General features: G+C 40.3%; 1 protein-coding gene across 1 annotated transcript; it reads right to left on the reverse strand.

Moving 5' to 3' along the window:
* Nucleotides 1-445: 445 nt before the first annotated feature.
* SUCLG1 (succinate-CoA ligase GDP/ADP-forming subunit alpha) lies at nucleotides 446-17,787 on the reverse strand. Its single transcript, XM_082482772.1, has 9 exons — nucleotides 17,663-17,787; nucleotides 9,463-9,566; nucleotides 8,440-8,556; nucleotides 7,708-7,920; nucleotides 7,562-7,619; nucleotides 5,151-5,234; nucleotides 4,383-4,534; nucleotides 3,658-3,846; nucleotides 446-2,656 (listed from the first exon to the last, which is right to left on the reverse strand). Exons 1-9 carry the CDS (start codon nucleotides 17,712-17,714, stop codon nucleotides 2,630-2,632), a joined length of 996 nt encoding a protein of 331 aa, XP_082338898.1. The 5' UTR covers nucleotides 17,715-17,787; the 3' UTR covers nucleotides 446-2,629.
* Between the last annotated feature and the right edge of the window lie 1,594 nt (nucleotides 17,788-19,381).

Here is a 19,381-nt window from a genome sequence, read left to right on the forward strand (position 1 = left end):
GATCTCTAAATCAACCTCAAAAACAATTATTAACATCATCATACTCAAGGAGCACATACTACTGAGAGTATTAGGTATCACTCATAGACAAATATTACCCAGTAAGAGGAAAAAAGCATAGTAGATCTGCATCCTCTTCTCTTTGTTCAAAAAAAAAAAAAAAAAAAAAAATCAGTGTGGCAATGAATTCCCCCAACCAAAGTGAGCATCTAGAATTTATCCCTCAAAAGTGCAAGTGATTTAAGGACAGACACCATTGTCAAGTCTAGATGAAGTTAGAAAGGACTATTTCATAAAACTTAATGATAACTCAAACAGTAACATTAGAAATGTTTCTCCTGCACATAAAAACTACTAAGTCATAAAGTAGCAACAGACTTAAGGCTCCACAGTAACTTAAGTTTTGCGTTTTAAAATAAAATAAATAAATGAACAATTTTCCAGATCAGATTACTCAAAATATTTATTCACAAGTACACATGGTATTAAACAGATGTGAATGCGTTTTCCAAAGAGACATTGTCATTAGCAACGTAAGAGGCTCTGAAGATATTTGTCAAGTGCTCATTTTTTAGGTGGCAAAAGAAAACTGCAAAAACTAAGCCTTTCTATCAGACAAGGTCAAGTTTCTTCCCCATCCTTAGGGGATACTCAGTTCCAGGCTAGTACAGACTGCTGCCCCGGGCTTGAACAGAAGCAGGCAGCTGCTAAGGTGCAGCAACAGATGACTGCTGCAAACGTTAGAATCAAGGTCACATTTGTAAGCCCATACTCAAATTTCAAGATATGAGGAAACACCTTCTCGGGGGACAACAGTCATTGGAGTTTAGGGCTGTCTTCTAAAAGAGCTGGTGCCTCTAAAGAGCTTCCACGGAGCAATCCCTAGCAGGAAACTTACCACACCTCAATTGCCCTGGAAGGTCATCTGTTATAAAACCGGTGGCAATGATGAAATTCAGGCAGTTCATCGAGAAGCATTACCCATCCCAAAATCCATATTGTGGAGAAGCCCACCATTACGATGAGTTACTTTGATTAGCAGACTCATAAGAAGACAGGCTGCAATATCCTGACATTCACTGGTGAAGAATTGCACTCTTACACAGACTGAGACATGTTAGCGCTGGTATTTCTCTAGTTAAAGGGCACCATTTGGTCTTTTCACTCCTGATTAAATCAGGCACCACCAGAAAACCGCACAGATCTAGTAAGAAAATTCCTATCTGTTGTCATAGGCTTTTCGAATGATTTACCACTCAATACAGCTCTCGGCCATCTAGTGACAGGATGTCAGGTTCATTTTAGTAAATCATACCAAGGTGAATAATACAGCATCTGGTCTCTGTGTCCTAAGGCCTATATCATCTGACTGATGCCCGACCATGTATGAAACATATTAATACACATTCAGTGCAGCAGAGATATGACCTGTCCCTTTATGCATTAACTCTAGGAACTATAAACGTCAGCATCAAGACACCTGCTCACTGCTTGCATTAGGAAGAGAAATTCCACAGGCATTTGAGTAAGAAAACTAAGACCAGTTTTAAACAAATAACGAGACAAGTTTTTGTAACAGCACCTTTATGGAACACAAGGTCAGCTTTAGACAAGTGCCAGGTTACATGAATTTTCAGTCTTCTATATAAAGAAAGCAATCTTGGGTTTAGTCCATCCCGATAAAGTCTTGTAACGCTCATTTATAGGCATGGTGCTTGGGCTATTTCCAAAGTAAAAAAAGGGCTTTCCATTACAGTGCTGGGAGTGGTTAACAAGAAAGATACCTTATTACATTCTTTTCCAGTGAATAATAATTCTCTTCCATTATGTCCCAATGTTATAAGGATCTCAGAACACACAAGCAATGTAATCCTAGTTAAGATAAAGAGGAAATTAAGGTAATGTAAGCTAAAGACCAAATAATTTTCATAGTTACAGACAATTTTGAATATATATTTGCACAGAAAGTTAGTTTCATTTTCGTGAATAAAAACTCCATCTCTCCACACAACAAACAGGACTCTCTGCCAGTAGAGGACCACACTGTGCATGGCTCATCAGCCTTGAAAAGAAAGTCTGGACTTCAGGCATATCCAGCTACGTGGATCAACAAGCAACCCCTTCAGATCCAGCAGCTTTGGTTTAATGGACGGAAACTTTGGCCTATTGTTCAAACAAATGTACTTGCCAGCAACGAACAAGTAAGATTGGATTTTTTAAAAATAAAGTGAAGTGTGATATGTGCATAAAGTCAGTGCCTTGATCCTTAAAAGCATTTCTATAAGCGACTTTACCTTAAAATGGGCAGTGCTTAAGTTACAAAAGATTCAGACCTTCAAGGCTGATTATTTTTTTTTATGACGGTTGAAGAAATGGCTCTGCTTCAGGAATTCAAAAGATGAATCAGATTTAGTAGTAGATTTATTAATTTGTTGTGATTTACAATGAGGTGATCATGTCTGAACCAAGGAGACATCGAAACAGGTTTAGCCAGGAGGTTTATGGCTTCCAAGTCAAATTCAAAGACCGGTGTCAGTCATTTGGGCAACTGAAGATTAGCAGACAAATGATAAGCGGAGGCCAGGTGCTGCACTGATAGTTTGGAGACAGTATTCCAAAGTGTCTTCTCTTACAGCAATTTCCTTTTCTCAAACTCCTGCAAATAGCACACAAAGATTACATATGGGAAAAAAGGCTTCTATTACTATTTTATTTTAAATTACTTTGTTATTTATCTTAGCAAATCTGATTTTCAGAATTAAAAATTCAAATATAAAATGCATAATGCATGCAAGTTAGAGGAAAGGAGGATAAGTATTCTCCCACCTCACATGAACAAACCAGCTATGAAAAACGAGTAGTGCTAGACTGCAGTCAGTGCACTGCACTCAGATCGCAATGCTGTCAAGGAACCACTTGCTCCCAGGCATAGCATAACAGGCTTGAAAAACACTAACGCTGCATAAGAACTGCAGTAGAATCCTTACAGTGAAGGATTCAAGCCAGGGAAGCAACAAAATAAAGATTGTCATTTTAGTAAAGGAAAAACACAACAGAAGAAGAATCCCACAGCAGCCTGTGAAGATGCCATACTACAGTCGCCACAGGGGGAAAAAAAAAAAAAAAAAAAAACCACACACAAAAAAACACAAACCACTTATCCCAGCTGAATTATGCATTTCCTCTAGCTGTGAAGCAACACATTTTTTTGGATAAGAATTAAGAAAAATGCAAATAATCCTACACAAGTTTTTCAGCTGTATGCATCCAACCAGAATTCTGAATTAGTACTTATAATAGATCTAAACACCCAGGCTTTCCTTCCTCAAGTACACTACTTTCAAAGAATGTTTTAAAATTTTAAATTAATTCAGGTTCTTCGTATCCAGAAACCACAACAATTTGCTGCACTTGAAAGCAAAATATCTCTTCTTTATTTTGCTATGTTTACTTTTCTATAAAGGCAACATTACATAAAATTACACGCGCTATTATCTAAGTAATAACTGCAGCTTGTTCAGTCAATGTAGTTCTTGTGTGTAACCAAGTTCAGAGCAACAGAATACTTGGGGTAAGAGATGTACTCCCAACTCGTATTCCCTCAAAAGTAGCTTCTTGCTCTGGATAAGCATGTATACCAATTTCCAAGGAACAAACCTTGTAGATGGTGCTACCGAGCTGAGCAGGAGACATGCTGACAACAACACCAGCGCTCTGAAGAGCGGCTATCTTCTCTTTAGCTCCACCCTTTCCCCCAGCAATGATTGCTCCAGCATGACCCATCCGCCTGCCTGGAGGAGCGGTCAGACCAGCTATGAATGACACTACCGGCTTGGCATTTGGACCCTGTGAAGAAAGAAAAGGTACTGTGTTACATGAGGGTGAGTGAGATGACAAGCAATTCCAGATGGCAGATTTTCACTTTTCTTTTTTAAAATATCAACTAACCATGCAAAGACACTAAACACCTAGAAACCTCAGGCAACATGGAACCAAGAGTCTGAAGAGTGTGGAATACTTTCTCTCCTCATAAGAATCATAAATCAGAAGTAATCAGAAACTTTAAAACATCTATCTACAGAGCTGTGTATATTACAAAAAAAAACAACAGAATGTTCACTACAAATATCATTACAGAACTAAAAAAAAAAAAAAAAAAAAATCTAAAGTTGACATTGCTCTCCAGTTAGATTTAATCTGGATAAAGCTCCTAATTTCAATTCTTTCTCCTTAATAAAAGTATGACTGTTTGTTTTTTTTTGTAAATAGAGATTAGAGATCGAACCAAGTTTTCCTTGACATTGCAAAAGATGGCTAACTGGCAAAAGAAGGCGGCTAACTACCACACTAAGGTGTCTGGAAGCAAGCTGTTTAAGACTTACAGTATTATTTTCTTTCAAGAATGCTGCTGCATCTTCTTCAGCATTTCCTCCAATTTCCCCAATCAATATGATCCCCTCAGTATGAGGATCCTTCAAGAAGACATCAAGGCAGTCAATAAAATTAGTTCCGTTGAAGGGATCACCTCCAATCCCTGAAAAAAAAAAAAATATAACAACAAAAAAGATGACTAACTCAAAATAATGGTATTGCATTTACAATAAAAGTTTCAAAGTAAATTTCAGCATGAAGAGTATTCCCAAAGGCTCATGAGAGGGGCAGCTCTGAAGGCAAATTCCTGCTCCAAATATCTCCGCCACAACTCACAGAAAGCTTTGATATCTGAATAATCACCTTTCAAACCATAAGCAAAATATTATGCCTTATACAGAGGTCCATATAAGACACAGCAGGACCAAGACCCCAGCTCTAGAATTTTGCTGTAAGAAAACTGAATTTATTTAATATACCCAACTAAATGCTTAAACATGCCCTACCCCTTTATAATACTGAACTTCAGAAAATTTGCTTCCAAATTGACATCATATTTTCTGGCAGTTCTCTGTTCAAAGCTGGTTTTTAGGCTTTTATTAATCTGATGTGGAAATGAAAATAGAGAAGGGTTATACTCTTCACAGCATTTCTGTTCTCATTTCTCAACACAATTGCCATTCAGCAATTTCTTGCAAAAAGAAATTACTTTGGATTTCTTCTTGTAAAGAAAAAGCAGATTAGTCTAGGTGCAACAGGCTGTTTCTGAGGAAACCTACCAACACAGAAAGACTGCCCCAATCCAACTTGCGTTGTCTGATGAACAGCTTCATATGTCAGAGTTCCAGATCTTGACACAATACCTTTAGGAAAGAAAAGGAAATAAACTTAACACTAACACAGCTAAGCACAAGACTAGAGGCAGCTGTTCTTATATTCAGGAAAATCACCTTAATAAACTGAACAGGAGATGCCAGGTTTTCCAGCTATCCTCGCCAAAACATGAGAACTCTATATAAGATTCTATCTGTAGTATTTCTTGGTTGGGGTTTTTTGACACTTAATTGTCAACAGACTAAACGTGCCCAGAAAGTCAGTAATATTGCCTGAGACAGCGTTCCTCATGCTACAGCTTTACCATGAAAGAAAACTAAAAACAAAATAGAAGAATATACTTCTCTTGCATGCGAGTAGCAGATGCACTGAACTTGTGCCACAGCTCAACAGTTAACAAAAGAATTTTGTATTAATCATCTCCAGTATGGCCAGGTATACAAGAGATCCTCCAGAACAGAAATATGCTGCACAAATGCAAGTTATCACTAGTAAGGTATCTGTTGCTGCACCTCACTGCTCTACAATACACATCCAGCATTTCCATTACAATACTACAAGAGCCACCCACAATCCTAGTTTTAAATTCAGGACGGAAGAGAATACAGAGCCTAGATCACGGGCAAAATATTTGCATGGGTTTTCTGTTCATTTTTCTAAGTCAAGATTTCTGTTAATGCTACAAGAGGGAAGGTTTCCAGGAAAAACAGACATCATTTTCCATCTACTTCAAGCTATCTAACAAGGAATATAATAAGTATATTGAATGAACAGAGGAAAAAATACACCACTAGACTAACAACTTTAGTTTTATCAACTCTTTATGCTGTCGGACAGCACAGATGTCTGCTAGCAAAGCTTTTTTTTCTTGCTGTGTTTGCAAAGGGCTTCCTGTTTACTATTAAGATCAGATTGCCTCAGAGAAGCTACAGATAGAGGTCCAAAGACTGTGGCTATTTTTATAGCTTGCATCCCAAAATTATCAAATGATTCTTGGATGCCTCACAGTAATAGAAAGCTGGAAAACATATCACCAAAGGTCATAGTGTTAGACGAAGCTGGGAGGATGGAAAAGTTACATTTTTATTCCCTGATCCTTGGATCACCACTGAAAAGGTTTCCAGGAATGGTGGGGCAACTGGATTCAGGATTTAAAATATTCTTTTGCACTTGATGTGCCTTGCATTCAGATTCTAATATCTTGCGAGTACAAGACGTTTCTTGTAGATATTTAGAAAATCATAACAGAACTTTTATTTGGGAAGGGAGCTCAGGGCAACATTGGTTAATGCTACCTTTTACAGTCATAGAGCAATATCCTGAGGGTATCAACAAGGGTCATAATTGCAGTCATCTGATTTTTCAATTCCACGTTTGTAGGTACTTCTGAAAGCTGGAGGTGCTAATGCCTCCACCAGCATTTACTAAGTACTGCTTATTCTCAAGTCAGAAATGGTTAAGTAGCAGAGATAGTTTTTCATGTTAGAAAAACTGCAGAGTCCACATAGTTTAAGAGCACTAAACAGATTTGCCCACAGTAAACACACTTTTCATCAAAAAACCCCAGTGATGTTGCAAAGGGTACTATGCTCAAGTTAAACTGATCACCCCACTGACAGACAGCAGCAGCATATGCTGTCTACAATGTTTCTGAAGTTCTATTTAAGTACAAATGCATACTTTGGAAGAATTTTCTTTATAGCTCCTGAATGGCATTATTTTAAAAACAACCAAGTTGCAATTTGTATAGTTTAGAACAAGGAACCAATAGAAGTCAGGACAAGAGACTTGCATGCAACAGGGTGTATAACTAACATATGATTATGAACAAGTTGCTGCCTTTCTGACCTTAATCCTGCTGTCTGAGAAGCAGGTATATTTGTCATTTCCACTCACCATGGTATAGTTGTCTAAAATATTATAAACTTGCCTGTAATCTCTTCTCTTTGCTATAATACTGACCTCACTATAGGTGTAGGATCCTAGTCCTCGGGAGCCGAGTTGTTGGAAGGAATAGCGTTGGAGAGCTTAGTGCTCTCAAATCCAAAGATAAATGGAGGTATCCTCACAGGACAGTGTTAAGGAAACTAAGTCAATCACATTACCTAAGGAAACTTCCAGTTGCTTTGCCTCTACCATCAGTATTCAGTGCCTGCTATGGTAGCCTGACTGATTTTGGCCTTCAGTATCCTTCAGGATTGATAATGGCAAAGTTAATTTACAAACTGAAGGACAAACAAGCTGTTTATACAACATGTCAACTGTCTTCAGGGCAGGATGTGACTAGCCTCATGAATACAAACAGTAGCGTACCAAACTTTAGTTTTGGATGATGCAGAAATATTCAAAAACTCACCAATTCTTCCCTTCTTGTGAATATGACCGGGCATGATACCAATTTTACATTCTCCAGGCTAAGGAAAGAGTGGGAGAAGTCAGATGGAATATTCAAACCATCACTAAGAATGGTTCAGCCTTGGAGCAAATCCAGAAGTCACTTACATTGATGACTCCAGGGCAGTTTGGGCCCACTAGTCGAGTCTTAGCCTGACGAACCAGTCTGTGTTTAACCCGAACCATGTCCTGCTGGGGAATACCTTCAGTAATGCATACAACTAAGGGCATTTCTGCATCGATTGCTTCATTGATCGCAGCAGCAGCAAACGGAGGAGGTACATATATAACAGTGGCAGAAGCACCAGTTTGTTCTTTGGCCTACAACAGACAAAATAAAAAAGATACCGAGCATTTAGTGGGGCCAAAGAGAACATTTGACAACTAGTCATTTAAAATACGTCCATTCACAGGCATGTGAAATGGATATGTATTAATTTACTATAATCAAAGCAAGTATTAAATTCACTGAAGATAGGACACATTCAGCGCAACTAGGGAACTGAGAACCAACCACTGTCTGGAAAGGATCTGTCCCATGAACACCCATTATAAATACCCTTAGACAACAGTTCGCTAAAAATCCATCATACACACCAGAAACAATCAGAAACTAGTTGCATGCATAAAGTAAGTGTATCCAGACTCTGTGAACTTCACAGTGGAAGCCAAACTCATGCTTGATCACACTGAATGTTCCCTCTTTTACAAATCTTCTATTTCACTCCTTGCACAACTTCATCCACAGCTCAAATGTGTGTCTCTTCAGTGTGAGCAATGAAATAAGGAGCCCTTCAGCAGCATTAAATTGTCTGCCCTCCAGTGATTGCTGCAAATTACCTCCTTCACAGAATTAAACACAGGCAGACCCAGATGAGTTTTTCCCCCTTTCCCTGGAGAAATTCCGCCAACTAGATTGGTGCCATAGTCCAATGCCTGCTGGCTGTGAAAGGTGCCCTATGAGAAAAAAAAAAGTTAAAAGGCATGTAATAGCAAATGAAATGAACAAAAAAAAAGTTGTTGTTATCTGTAATTCTGAAGGTAATTTATGACACATAAATTTACAATGAGAAGGGAAATTTTCACTACATCAGCTATTTTGAAGAGCGCATCAATATGTTTTAAATGGATTTAGAATATGCTATGCTTTTTCTTTTAAATCAGAGAACTGTGGTTGAACACATTTTGTCATGTGTTGCTAATACACCTGCAGACATAGCAGCCACATTTTATTTTTCACGTCAAGTCTGGCAGATGACAAACACCGTAATGAAACAGAAGAAATTAGCATTCTCATCCATGACTAGCTGATAGTTTTAGCAAAAGCAGTCTTCTCCCCTTGCAAATGTGTGAAAGAGTGAATGTGGAAAAAAATATTAAGTATCCTGAAATAAAAACAGAAATTTAATTCATAGGCATTGACATTCAAAGGCATTTGTGAAAGAAGCACTTCTAAAATGGTAAGGTTTTTGTAGTTTTCTGCAAATTTCCCTTTACAAAGAAACCCTTTCAGGTGTATACAATAAAAAGGCTTAAGACCAAAAATCAAAAACAAAAATCAAGAGTAATATAATAGAGATGACTCAAAACCAAGTTTTAAGCTTGTGCACAAATGGAAAAAAAAAAAAAACAAAAAAAAAAAACCACTATCTAGCCTACTGAATTTAAGAGGAAAAAAAAAAAGTCTATTTGGACCAAAGAAAGGAAACTACAGTGCTGAAGGGATCTTCCTGATCAAAAAGTCCAGCTTCCCATCAACACAGGCAAAGCCAGTATATAATACCTTTTATAGGTTATTATGGGTTTTGACCAACTACATTTCTGAACTGAAAGGGTGATAAAAGAAACAGTTCATATGCGTACCTGTTTGCCTGTAAAACCCTGACAGATAACCTTTGTATTTTTGTTAATATACAGGTTTTTCCTTGATGCTGAGTAGGAACAGTGTCGTACTCCATTCTGTTGCACTAGAGAAAGAAATAACAGAGAGCAAGCCATTAATCCACTGCCTTTTTTTTTTTTTTTACACTCTTAAGTAAAAAAAAATCCTAATAAGTGTATATACTTTAATGCTTACATCAAAAGATGAATTGATACAGTAGTTAATGTTTTCAAAAGCAGCTCTGAAAGTATTTAAATTAAACACCTGTTGTTCACTCTACCTATCATTTTGATTACTCAGTTTGTTAGGAATCAGGTTACATATATCTCATATTCAATAGTTAATATCAGAACTACAGACCCAACAAACAACAGACAGAAACAATGTCTTAACCACTATTCCCATTTGCAAACGAACACGTCTGTCCTCTAAAATCCTAATATCCCAGAGGCTGTTACAACATAGGTACGATGTTACACCTGTGAACATTGCACAGTCCATACTAGACAATGAGAGATACTGATGACGTCAAGGTTCCCTCAGCCCAGCAGAAACCTAATGCCAAGCAAGACATGCAGCAAGAGACCTTTTTCCAACAGATGCCCACTTACAGAAGCTTAGACATCACTGCTTGAAATGCACTTGGGGTCGTGGGGAAATAGAACTCTCCAGATACTCCACTAGAACCATTTTCAATTTAGTTGTCACTACTCTGGTCCAGAAAAAAACAGAATAACACAACTACAGAAAAACAGCACAGTGCATGCTGGTATCAGAAAGACAGGAGAATGATGGCATGTGTGCTGAAGGGAAAGATATGTTGACATCAAATGATTTAAAAAAAAAAAAATGCACGGAACCTTACCACGCAATAAAGTTTGAGATGAGGAGGAAAAAATGGTCTTCTGGTATAGAAAGGATGCATGCATTGCCTATATTCATTGCCATATGCTTTTTCAAATACCAGAGTTTTGAGGGGATCAGAACCAATTTACTCCCTGCAAGCATTTTAGATAAAAAAAAAAAAATGTATTTTGTGCTTAGAGTGAACATGGGAGGGTACAATTCTAACACAGAAACTGACACCAGTATGTTACTATATACCTTTTCAGCTCTTCTAAAACTTTACCACTTAAGATTTGAGTAAGTAAAAAGTGAAGTTGAAATAAAAATAAAAGATTCTGAATCATGGTCCCTGGACTGTTCCACATATGTACTCAGGCATGCCTGAACAAGAGAGGGATTTGTTTTTTTTTCCATTTGTAGGAAGGAAGTAAAAGCCATTAAGTGCAAAAAAGGAAGACGACATTCTTCAATATAAACTGCTAATGCACAGAATTTATTAAGATGAATTATTAGCATCTTGTAATAACACAATTTCTACAGGGTAGTAAAAAAGTGTAGAAATTTAAGATCCACGTATATACGCATTTCTATCACAGAGCTACATAGGACTCTTCCCCAAGTACTTTTGCCAACTAAATTTTAGTGATACACTGCTTGTGTACTTTACTTCTATACAAAAAAAGTGAGAAGAAAAATAAAACCATGCCAGGAGAAGTCTACCAATATCAGCGCTATTGCTAAATCTAAAGTCCTTTGTCCTTAAAAAGTGCTGACAGAAACACAGGACTTCAACCACCTCCTGTCATTCTCTAAGGAGCTGTGGCAACACCTCATCTTCAGACCAACATTCAGCTATATTTTAAAAAGAAACGTACAGACTAGCATGCAGTAAACTTGTAAGAAAAGTGGTAAAAGTGCATGTCAGCTTACTGACCTTCAGGGTTTTAACCTCAATCACGTCTTTATCTACAAATACTTACAGAATCTTACAGAACTTGTTACGCCTAAAAGAAATACAAAGCAGTAACGGACAAAATAAGTCTGAAGCAAAGATTTAATGAACACCATTATGAGGCTTTCCGTGGAAGGGTAGAGAAAAGTCTTGCTGTTCAGTGCCACAGCTACAGAAGACAGCACAGCATGGCCTTTGTACTTGGCCAACAGCTTAGCCTGCCTAGGCAAGGCTGCAACACCCTGCAGGGCTGCACCTGCGCTGCTGCAACACCAAGTCAGACAAACACACAACTGGCGAACAGCAGCCTGCCTCCAGCACAGGAGAGACAAAATAAGCAAAGAAAGAGCTGGACTGCTGGTTAGGAGAGCAGGGCATTGGCCTACCTCATCTCAGCCATTTGGACAATCCCTCACAGGCACAGGATACCACTAGGTGAAACCCAATCCTGAGAAATGCAGAGGATGACCTCCCTGTGAAGAAGCTGCCACAGTCATGATCTACCACCAGCAATGCCTTGTGGGGAACGGTCGGGACTGGGAGAAGTACAGGAGTGCAGATTTTGAAAGCCCTCTGACGGGCCTGCAAGGGTAAAGAATAAACAGGCAACGCTAAACTAATTCAAATCTAAGTGTTACACGTATTCTTTGTGCTACGACACTGACAAATCTACCTGCAAAGTGAGAGAGGGCTGCCTGCCAAGCACACAGCACACACTGAGAAATTTCAGTATTTAAAAAAATATATATTTTGATAAATAGTCACTCTTTTCTGTATACCATAAAAGCAATTCTACAGTCCCAGTTCAGCTGTCCATTCCATATCCATTTTCAGATATTTATAACCTTGCACAAAAATGTTTTTGAAAGCTCAAGTTTGTCCATTCTCAGTTTTGAGAAGACTATATAGATATATTTTTCAAGGATAAAAAGCTTTTGAGCATTTTCCAAGCTATCAAAGTACACCCCCCAAAAAAAAACGTAGGCACTGATAACTTGAAAGACAGCTTAAATTCCAAGCTTTGTGTGGATTTACTCTTGAAAACTGCACGTGCTTCTTACATTACTGAAGAGCCCTGGTTCAGAGAAAATACAGCTGGTTCAAAAAAAAAAAATGGTTATAGGCTTGAACCATTTGCTGTCTTCAGAGAGAGGCAGCATAGCAGGGGCACATGTCTAGGGAATGATGCATTTGGGATTGAATAAATAAATAAATCACTATGCACTTTCTGGGCTGGGTGTTTATGAGTTTTTTTAGTGTTTTTAAACTGACATGATAGAGCTCCGTATTTTTCCCCATGGCCTTGTCTAAAGCAAAGAATTTTGCCCCCAGTTACCTGCACAATAGGAGCAGCAGAGGCATCAATCAAGATGAGGTTCTGCTATACGTGGCACAAACAGCAAGTCCTGGCTGCAAACAGCTGGCAAATTAAATAGATATTGATACAGATAGATTGAAATAGACAGCTATAAGATGAGAAGGAAACAGGTGGAAAATTGAAATGGCATGCCTAAGTTCACAGCAGGTAAGAGTCAGAAATAGAATCCAAGTCTCAGTTTCCACCCAGGACCTTCATTCACTAGCTCATACTGCTTCACAACTTCCAATGCCTGTTCAGCCAATTGCTTTTACTAGTACAAATTAGGGTGCCTGAGTGTATATGCATGTTTCTTCAAGAAGATGGGGGTGGGCAGGAATAAAAATTTGCTCTTCCAGTTACCAGGATTCAGCTGCGAAACAGTAAAAGCCGAACTCATTGGTGATGCTATTTTAATGCACACATCTAAATTACAGGCCAAATTACAAAGGTGCAGGCTCCAGAGGAAGCCCTAGAGCATAAGAACAAGCCTTACCAAATCCAAATCTTGCAAAAGCACAGTCGAAATGCTGTATTTTGCCAAATCAGAGTTATAACATAACAATACTGCGTCCAACAAAGGCCTCCTGTAACAGACCTTTAGAAAAGAGTATTAAAAATAAAATAAGAAACTGGATAATCTTTCCCAGGCACTCCCTTTTACTTCTGCCCCATCCCTGTTCTGTTTTGCATAGTTTGTGGTTTAAAAAAAAAAGTTATGCAAATAACAAGATGCATTTATTTTGGATTTCCAGTACTTTAGCTTCTACATCGCTAAAGAGAGACGTACTGCGGCAAGAAGCTATTTTAGTCCATGGTACAGCACAATCAAGTAGCTATGAAAAGTACTCAAATACCAAAACCCTGCTGTCCCAGTACAGATTTGAAAAGCAAGATCTAAATTTTAGCAGAAGGGTATAAGCCTGTATATAAAACATCAGTTGTTTCACAGTAAAGAAACCTTAATAGAAACTAAGGGACAGAATTACCTCCAGCATACATACTGCTGGTAGTTTCCAGAGGAACAAGACCCAGCCAAGCCCAGAACTGACTGCAGCCCAAGTAACAGGAAAACCCAGCTACATTTACTTCTTAAAAGGAAAGTTGGAATCTGCAGGCTTGAGGAGGACTTTAAGCTCACTTGTGTATTACAATTAAAAAAGCCTTTATAGAAAAATACACTATTATTTATTGTGAAGTCCAAACATGAATTGACACGTTAAAAATAAAACTGACCCCTTTGCAAGGTACTTTAAAGCACACATCAAATGTAAATACTGTTTACACTGAGCTTTCAGGCACTCATTGAGCAGCAACATCTCCCAACCACAAAACTCATTTAAAATGATCCAACCCAAGCTACATTTGCCCAGCTTATTTGTGTTGTGTGAGCCAGCTGAGAGTACAGATACAAAGGGCTAAATCTCTTCCTCACTCAAACTTTAGAAAGTTGAATACTTGTTATTTGCAGGACTTCTTGCAAGATTCCTTAGACCTACGGACAGGAATCCAAGTCAGTATGCCTCCATCTTGCCCACATTTATCCCAGACAAAAAGAAAAGAAAGTTTGGAAGCTGAGGTAGCATCTGAGGCTGCTCACAAAATGAGCACAATACAAAAGCATGGTGAAACAGTAGAGATTCCTTTCCAGAAGGACCTGAGCAAATACCTACACTGCCAGAAGACTGACAATAATTTAAATTCCCCCTCCAAATAGCTAGAGAACTTGGGAGTGAATGAAGATATTCCTTTTCCTTTCTATCACCTACATAAGGCAAGAAGAAAGCCTTAAAAATCATACAGGCTCCAATACAAATGGGGAAAATGGAGGTCAGTGCAAGGGGAACTTGGGGAAGAACTGAGGTACAAGAGATAATCAGGGAAGAACTGAAGTACAAAGAGCACTAGTGAAAATGCTAAAAAGTTGGGTTTTTTTTTCCTCTCTCTCTAACCCCCCCCTTATTTTCCATCAGTTACAGCCCTTCAGTTTGTTACTGAGAAATCCTTTCAATATTCTGTACATGTTGTTTAATTTGCAGTTTTATGACCATCTCTTTTCTCTTTCCTCTGCCTAAAAAAACATGGCCTGAACAGAACAGAAACAGTTCTCTTACATTACAGAAGAGTACAGACACTTAAAAAAGTGGAAAAGACCAAAGTGCTGCAGCTAATTTCAGAGTTTACTGACTAGAAGCTTGATATTAACAAGAATATTTCCACATGCAGTTTCCCTTCCCAGTCCTTTATTTAGGTTTTAGTCTTCATTATCAGGCCATATGTATATATTTACACACACAATTAGATTTGGACAATTCTCTCGTCTTCCCAAAGACATCTACAAAATTCACCCTTAAAGGTATCGGTTGCATTACAAGATGATCCTTATTGACAAAGAAGTTTTCATGCTATTGAGGGATTGCTCAAAATATCTTACTCCTGGTTTGAAAGAGGATTATGCACTCAAAGAAGGATTTCTAGGTATTGCTTCCCAGCCTCTTGTCTCACCCTTCCTTTGCCAAATTCCTGTTAATTACAAAAACCCCAATCTATGAACATGGCACAGGAGTTGAGGAATTAAGTACATTAATCAACCTGTAAAGGACAGATGCAATGACTATGCTACACTACCACACTAAAACAAAACTAGGACTAATGAGGAAGTGACGTTCAGAAAAACTTCAGTCCTTTCAACACACCACTCTTTCCTAATCAAAAATCCCTGCTCATTGCAACAGGCCACAGGGGGTCACGGGAGATGCGATGGCATCTAAAAGAAAAGCTTTCTCTTGAATTTATGAGGCTGAAACAGAGTGAAGTATCCCAGTGAATCTGCAAGCCTGAGGGGAAACAGACCCGTTCCTCTCAGCACAAATCAACTATTTCTTGGAAGGCAACTGTTTTTCCCCATGTATACTCCACTAAGAACATGGCTTGGGAGTTTTCCTACCCCCACACTGTTTACATAAAAACAACTAATTAATTGTTCAGTTTGGATTGTTATTTCTGCAGCAATTCTTTGCCAGGGTTATTCACATCATTTACTGTAATCTTTTAATCTAAGAGCTCTACAAAGCCTTATAACGCACCCAGAACATAAGAGCCCTTACCCTCAGTTAAGGTGCCTACAAAGACTCTCTTCGAAGTGTGGTATAGACCAGCAGAGGTCTTTCTTGACTTTGTCCATATACAAACAGCGCCCTTACCTGACCTTTGAGCAAGCACTTACCATTCATTGACATATTTCATACAACGTTTTCACAACTTCCTGAACTGCACCTTACAGATACACACCCTGCATGTTTACTTCAGCAGTGCACCAACAAAAATAGATATTGCATCTCTCTTGCAACAGAACACACTAGAGACTCATGATTTTAAATCACCAAGAGAAGCAGATGTTAATTATTTGTTAGTGAAAATATACGTACAAAGTCCAAATTTAAGGTTTCAGCAGTCTTTTAACATTTTGTAGAGTATCAAACCAAACAAAGAAAGGTTTCCAATTAAGAACTATTTTGTCTCACAGGAGTTTTTTTTAAAAGACTTCATAAACTGCTGTAAACAGAACACTTCTTGAGCAACTTAGACTAGTTCTTCCTCTCTACCCCCAAAAATCATTTTAAGCACTCTTCCCTGAATCTCTTACGGCTATATGTAAAGGGAACAACATGGGGCTTTAACACGTAAAACTGCACCCAAGAGTAGCTTTGCTGGGAGTATAAATTAAGTTAAATTTGAAGTGTTACATTCTCATTTGTTCCCCTCCATCAAAACCAATTTGCATTGGACTCAAAGGAACCAACTCAAAGAGATGAACTGGCAAAAATTAACTGTACAGTAAAAAAATACAGTTTCCTGCTCATGGAGAACAAGAGGTAGGAATGGATACCTGAGGGGACAGTAAGTGTGCCACAGGAACAACTCAGACCAGCTTAAAATGTCGTGGGATTGTGTTGAGACCCTGACCTGCAAGTTACCACCACATCAAGACAAAAAAACTTTGCATGCAGCGAAATGAGGTAGGTTTAAGTTTGTCTATTTATTCTCAGCTACAAGAACCAAGACTAATGCAGTAATTCCTCATTCAGACTCCAAGAAACGGCTCTTATACCTATGCATACACATACTGATTTCAGTAGAGGATGCAGCATTAACTGCACAATAAAAACACACTGAAAAGAAAAAAAAAAGCACTTTGGTTTTTATTATGATCTTCAGAACAACACATATGAAAAATTTCAAGCTGAAGTATTAGTCTCAGGCTGCTCATGTTTTCCATAATTAAAGGCTAATGTTCTTACTCTTGACAATAAAGAACAACTTTAGCAACTTGTGTTGAAATCACAGGACAATTTAGGAACCTCAAGAAGTCTCTACTCCAAACCACCACTGGAAGCGACTAAATCCAACTTTACCACCTTCCTCTGCGCTTTGACCAGTTTTTACTATTTCCGGAGAGAACAACCTTTCCGGGTCCCCATACCTGCGGCTGACCACCCTCAATGCGAAAACTTTTTCCTAACTTTTAAAAACAGTCTTCCTTGCAGCCACGTGTGCCCCCTGCCCTATACTAACGGGCGCCTCCAAGAAGAGCCTGCCTCCGACCTCCCTCCACCCAACGCTCTGGAAGAGCGACAGCCGGCACCGGAGAACAGCCCTCCGACACCCTCCTTGGGCCTTCCGCACTGAGGCTGAGGAGACCCAGCTCCGCCAGCAGACCGAGACCCGGGAGAGGGGTTTGCTGGCCGCACCCCCACGCCCAGAGGACGCTTCCCCTCCCCCGGGTGACCTTGCCCCGCCGCAGGCCCGGCCGCTTCCCCTCCCGCGGCGCGCGGACGCAGCCGAGCCCCGGCGGCGGCGGCTGCAACACCCCCACCCCCCCGCCTCAGGCCCCTCGGCCTACTGCGGAGTGGCGCCGCGGGGGGAGCAGGCCGCGGCGGAGAGCGGTTGCCAGGCAGCGAGGAGGGCCCCGCAGCGCCCGCGGCCCGGCGCGGGGGGGAGGGGGTACCAACGGCTCGGTACTTACGACGGAGGAAGCGGCCCAGCAGGCGGGCGGCGGCGCGGCTGCAGTGAGACATCGTCCCCTTCGGCAATGACACCGGCCCGGCGGATCGCGGCGGGCGGGCGAGAGGCCCTGCGCGGCGCCTGAGCACTGCCCACCCCGGCGCGGCGCTGGGCAGCCCCGGGCGCGGATTGGCTCAGCCCAGAGGGCCCCCCCAGTAGCGGCAGCCAATCAAAGACGGAGGGCGCCCCGCGGAGCATTGTGGGTATGGTAGGCCGCGGGGGGCTCAGAGGGGCAGGGCGATAGGGCCGCGCTGTGACTGGGCTGCTGCCACCACCGCGGGAAGCTGACAGACAGCCCTGATCGCTCCTATCTTGAGCTAAATGCAGACCAAGGCCAGTTTTGGATGGGTGCGTGCTGTGGCTGCCTGTTAAAAGCCGGCTTGGTACACGACTAGGCGGGTCGGTAAAAGTGGGGGGAAGCACTTCCAAAGAAGCCATAGGGGTTTGCGAACGGGGAGGGTTCAGGGCGTGCGGTGGCTGTGGGTGCATGGAGCTGCCAAAAAAAGTCACTTTTTTCAGGGAAAGGTGGTATCTTCTAATTGAGTAACTGATCCACAAACCCACATACAAGTTAATTGGCTGATCAAATGAAATATATTACTTCTCTCTACGTGGTTGCCCTCAGTTGTTAGTAATTTGCTGGAAGCACTGTAGGAACAGAGCAAAACCCCTGTCCTGACTGTGCCCAGCACACGTTAAGCAAATGCTGCAAGACAAAAGGACGACAGGAGGGCGCAGGCAATGGTTCCAGGAAGAGCAACTCGGCTGTAAGGGTCAGTCTGATAAGCAGCAGTCCTGAGCACCTGCCAGTTTATTGGCGCTACATGGTTTGAAATGAAATAATTTTTAAAAATGGAGGAGAACTGATAATCCTCTTTCTCATTCACCACGGACAGTTTACTCATCTGGCTGATCCTGGGGCAGGAAAAGGAGCATATTTGAATAAAACAACACAGTTCTGAAACAATAATTATTGTTTTCTTTCCGCCCTACAGAGATTCTTAACAGCAGCATTTTCTTTCTGCAAAACTTCAGGGGGCATTTGTTCTGGAAGAGAAAATGGTTAATGAACCACAAGAAAGGCTCAGCTCCTATTTTTTGACAAGGGCATTTAGGCAAACATTCACAAGAAAAGCATGTGTCAGGCGCAGTGATTATGGGAGAGAGGCATTTCCAGAGCAAACAGAGGGTATGTCTGTACCTGAGACTAGTTGGAAAGTTAGAAAAATCGGGAAAGATGTGAAGTCAGCTCATTTATTTAAAAAATGTGCAGTTCTTGCAGCCACAACTAAATTGACCTTAGATCAGTGTCAGAAGAAACCACTCAACTCTACCATGAGGCTTCCCACAAGGGGTTTTAAAGTGCTTTAACTTCTACACATGAGCTTCAGACACAGTTCAGTTCATCACGTATGCCATCTGCTGCCTTCAGAAACAACACATGCATATATTTGTGTATCAGTGGGCATAGACATGTGGGAGGGGAGCAAGAAGAGACAAAGTATTCCTTTAGGACAAAAGTAAGCATGCAGTCATATGCTGATTTCATCCTGATAATTTCATTCACTTCATTTCCATAAAACTGAGGCCAGAATGAGGCCATAATAAATAAATGAAGCATCCCAATGTTCGGCTTCTTAGGGGGTATATATGATCCCCTTAGGAGGATGTACACACTGAT

This window comes from Vanellus vanellus (genome assembly GCF_965231255.1).
Source record: "Vanellus vanellus genome assembly, chromosome: 4".
NCBI lineage: Eukaryota > Metazoa > Chordata > Aves > Charadriiformes > Charadriidae > Vanellus > Vanellus vanellus.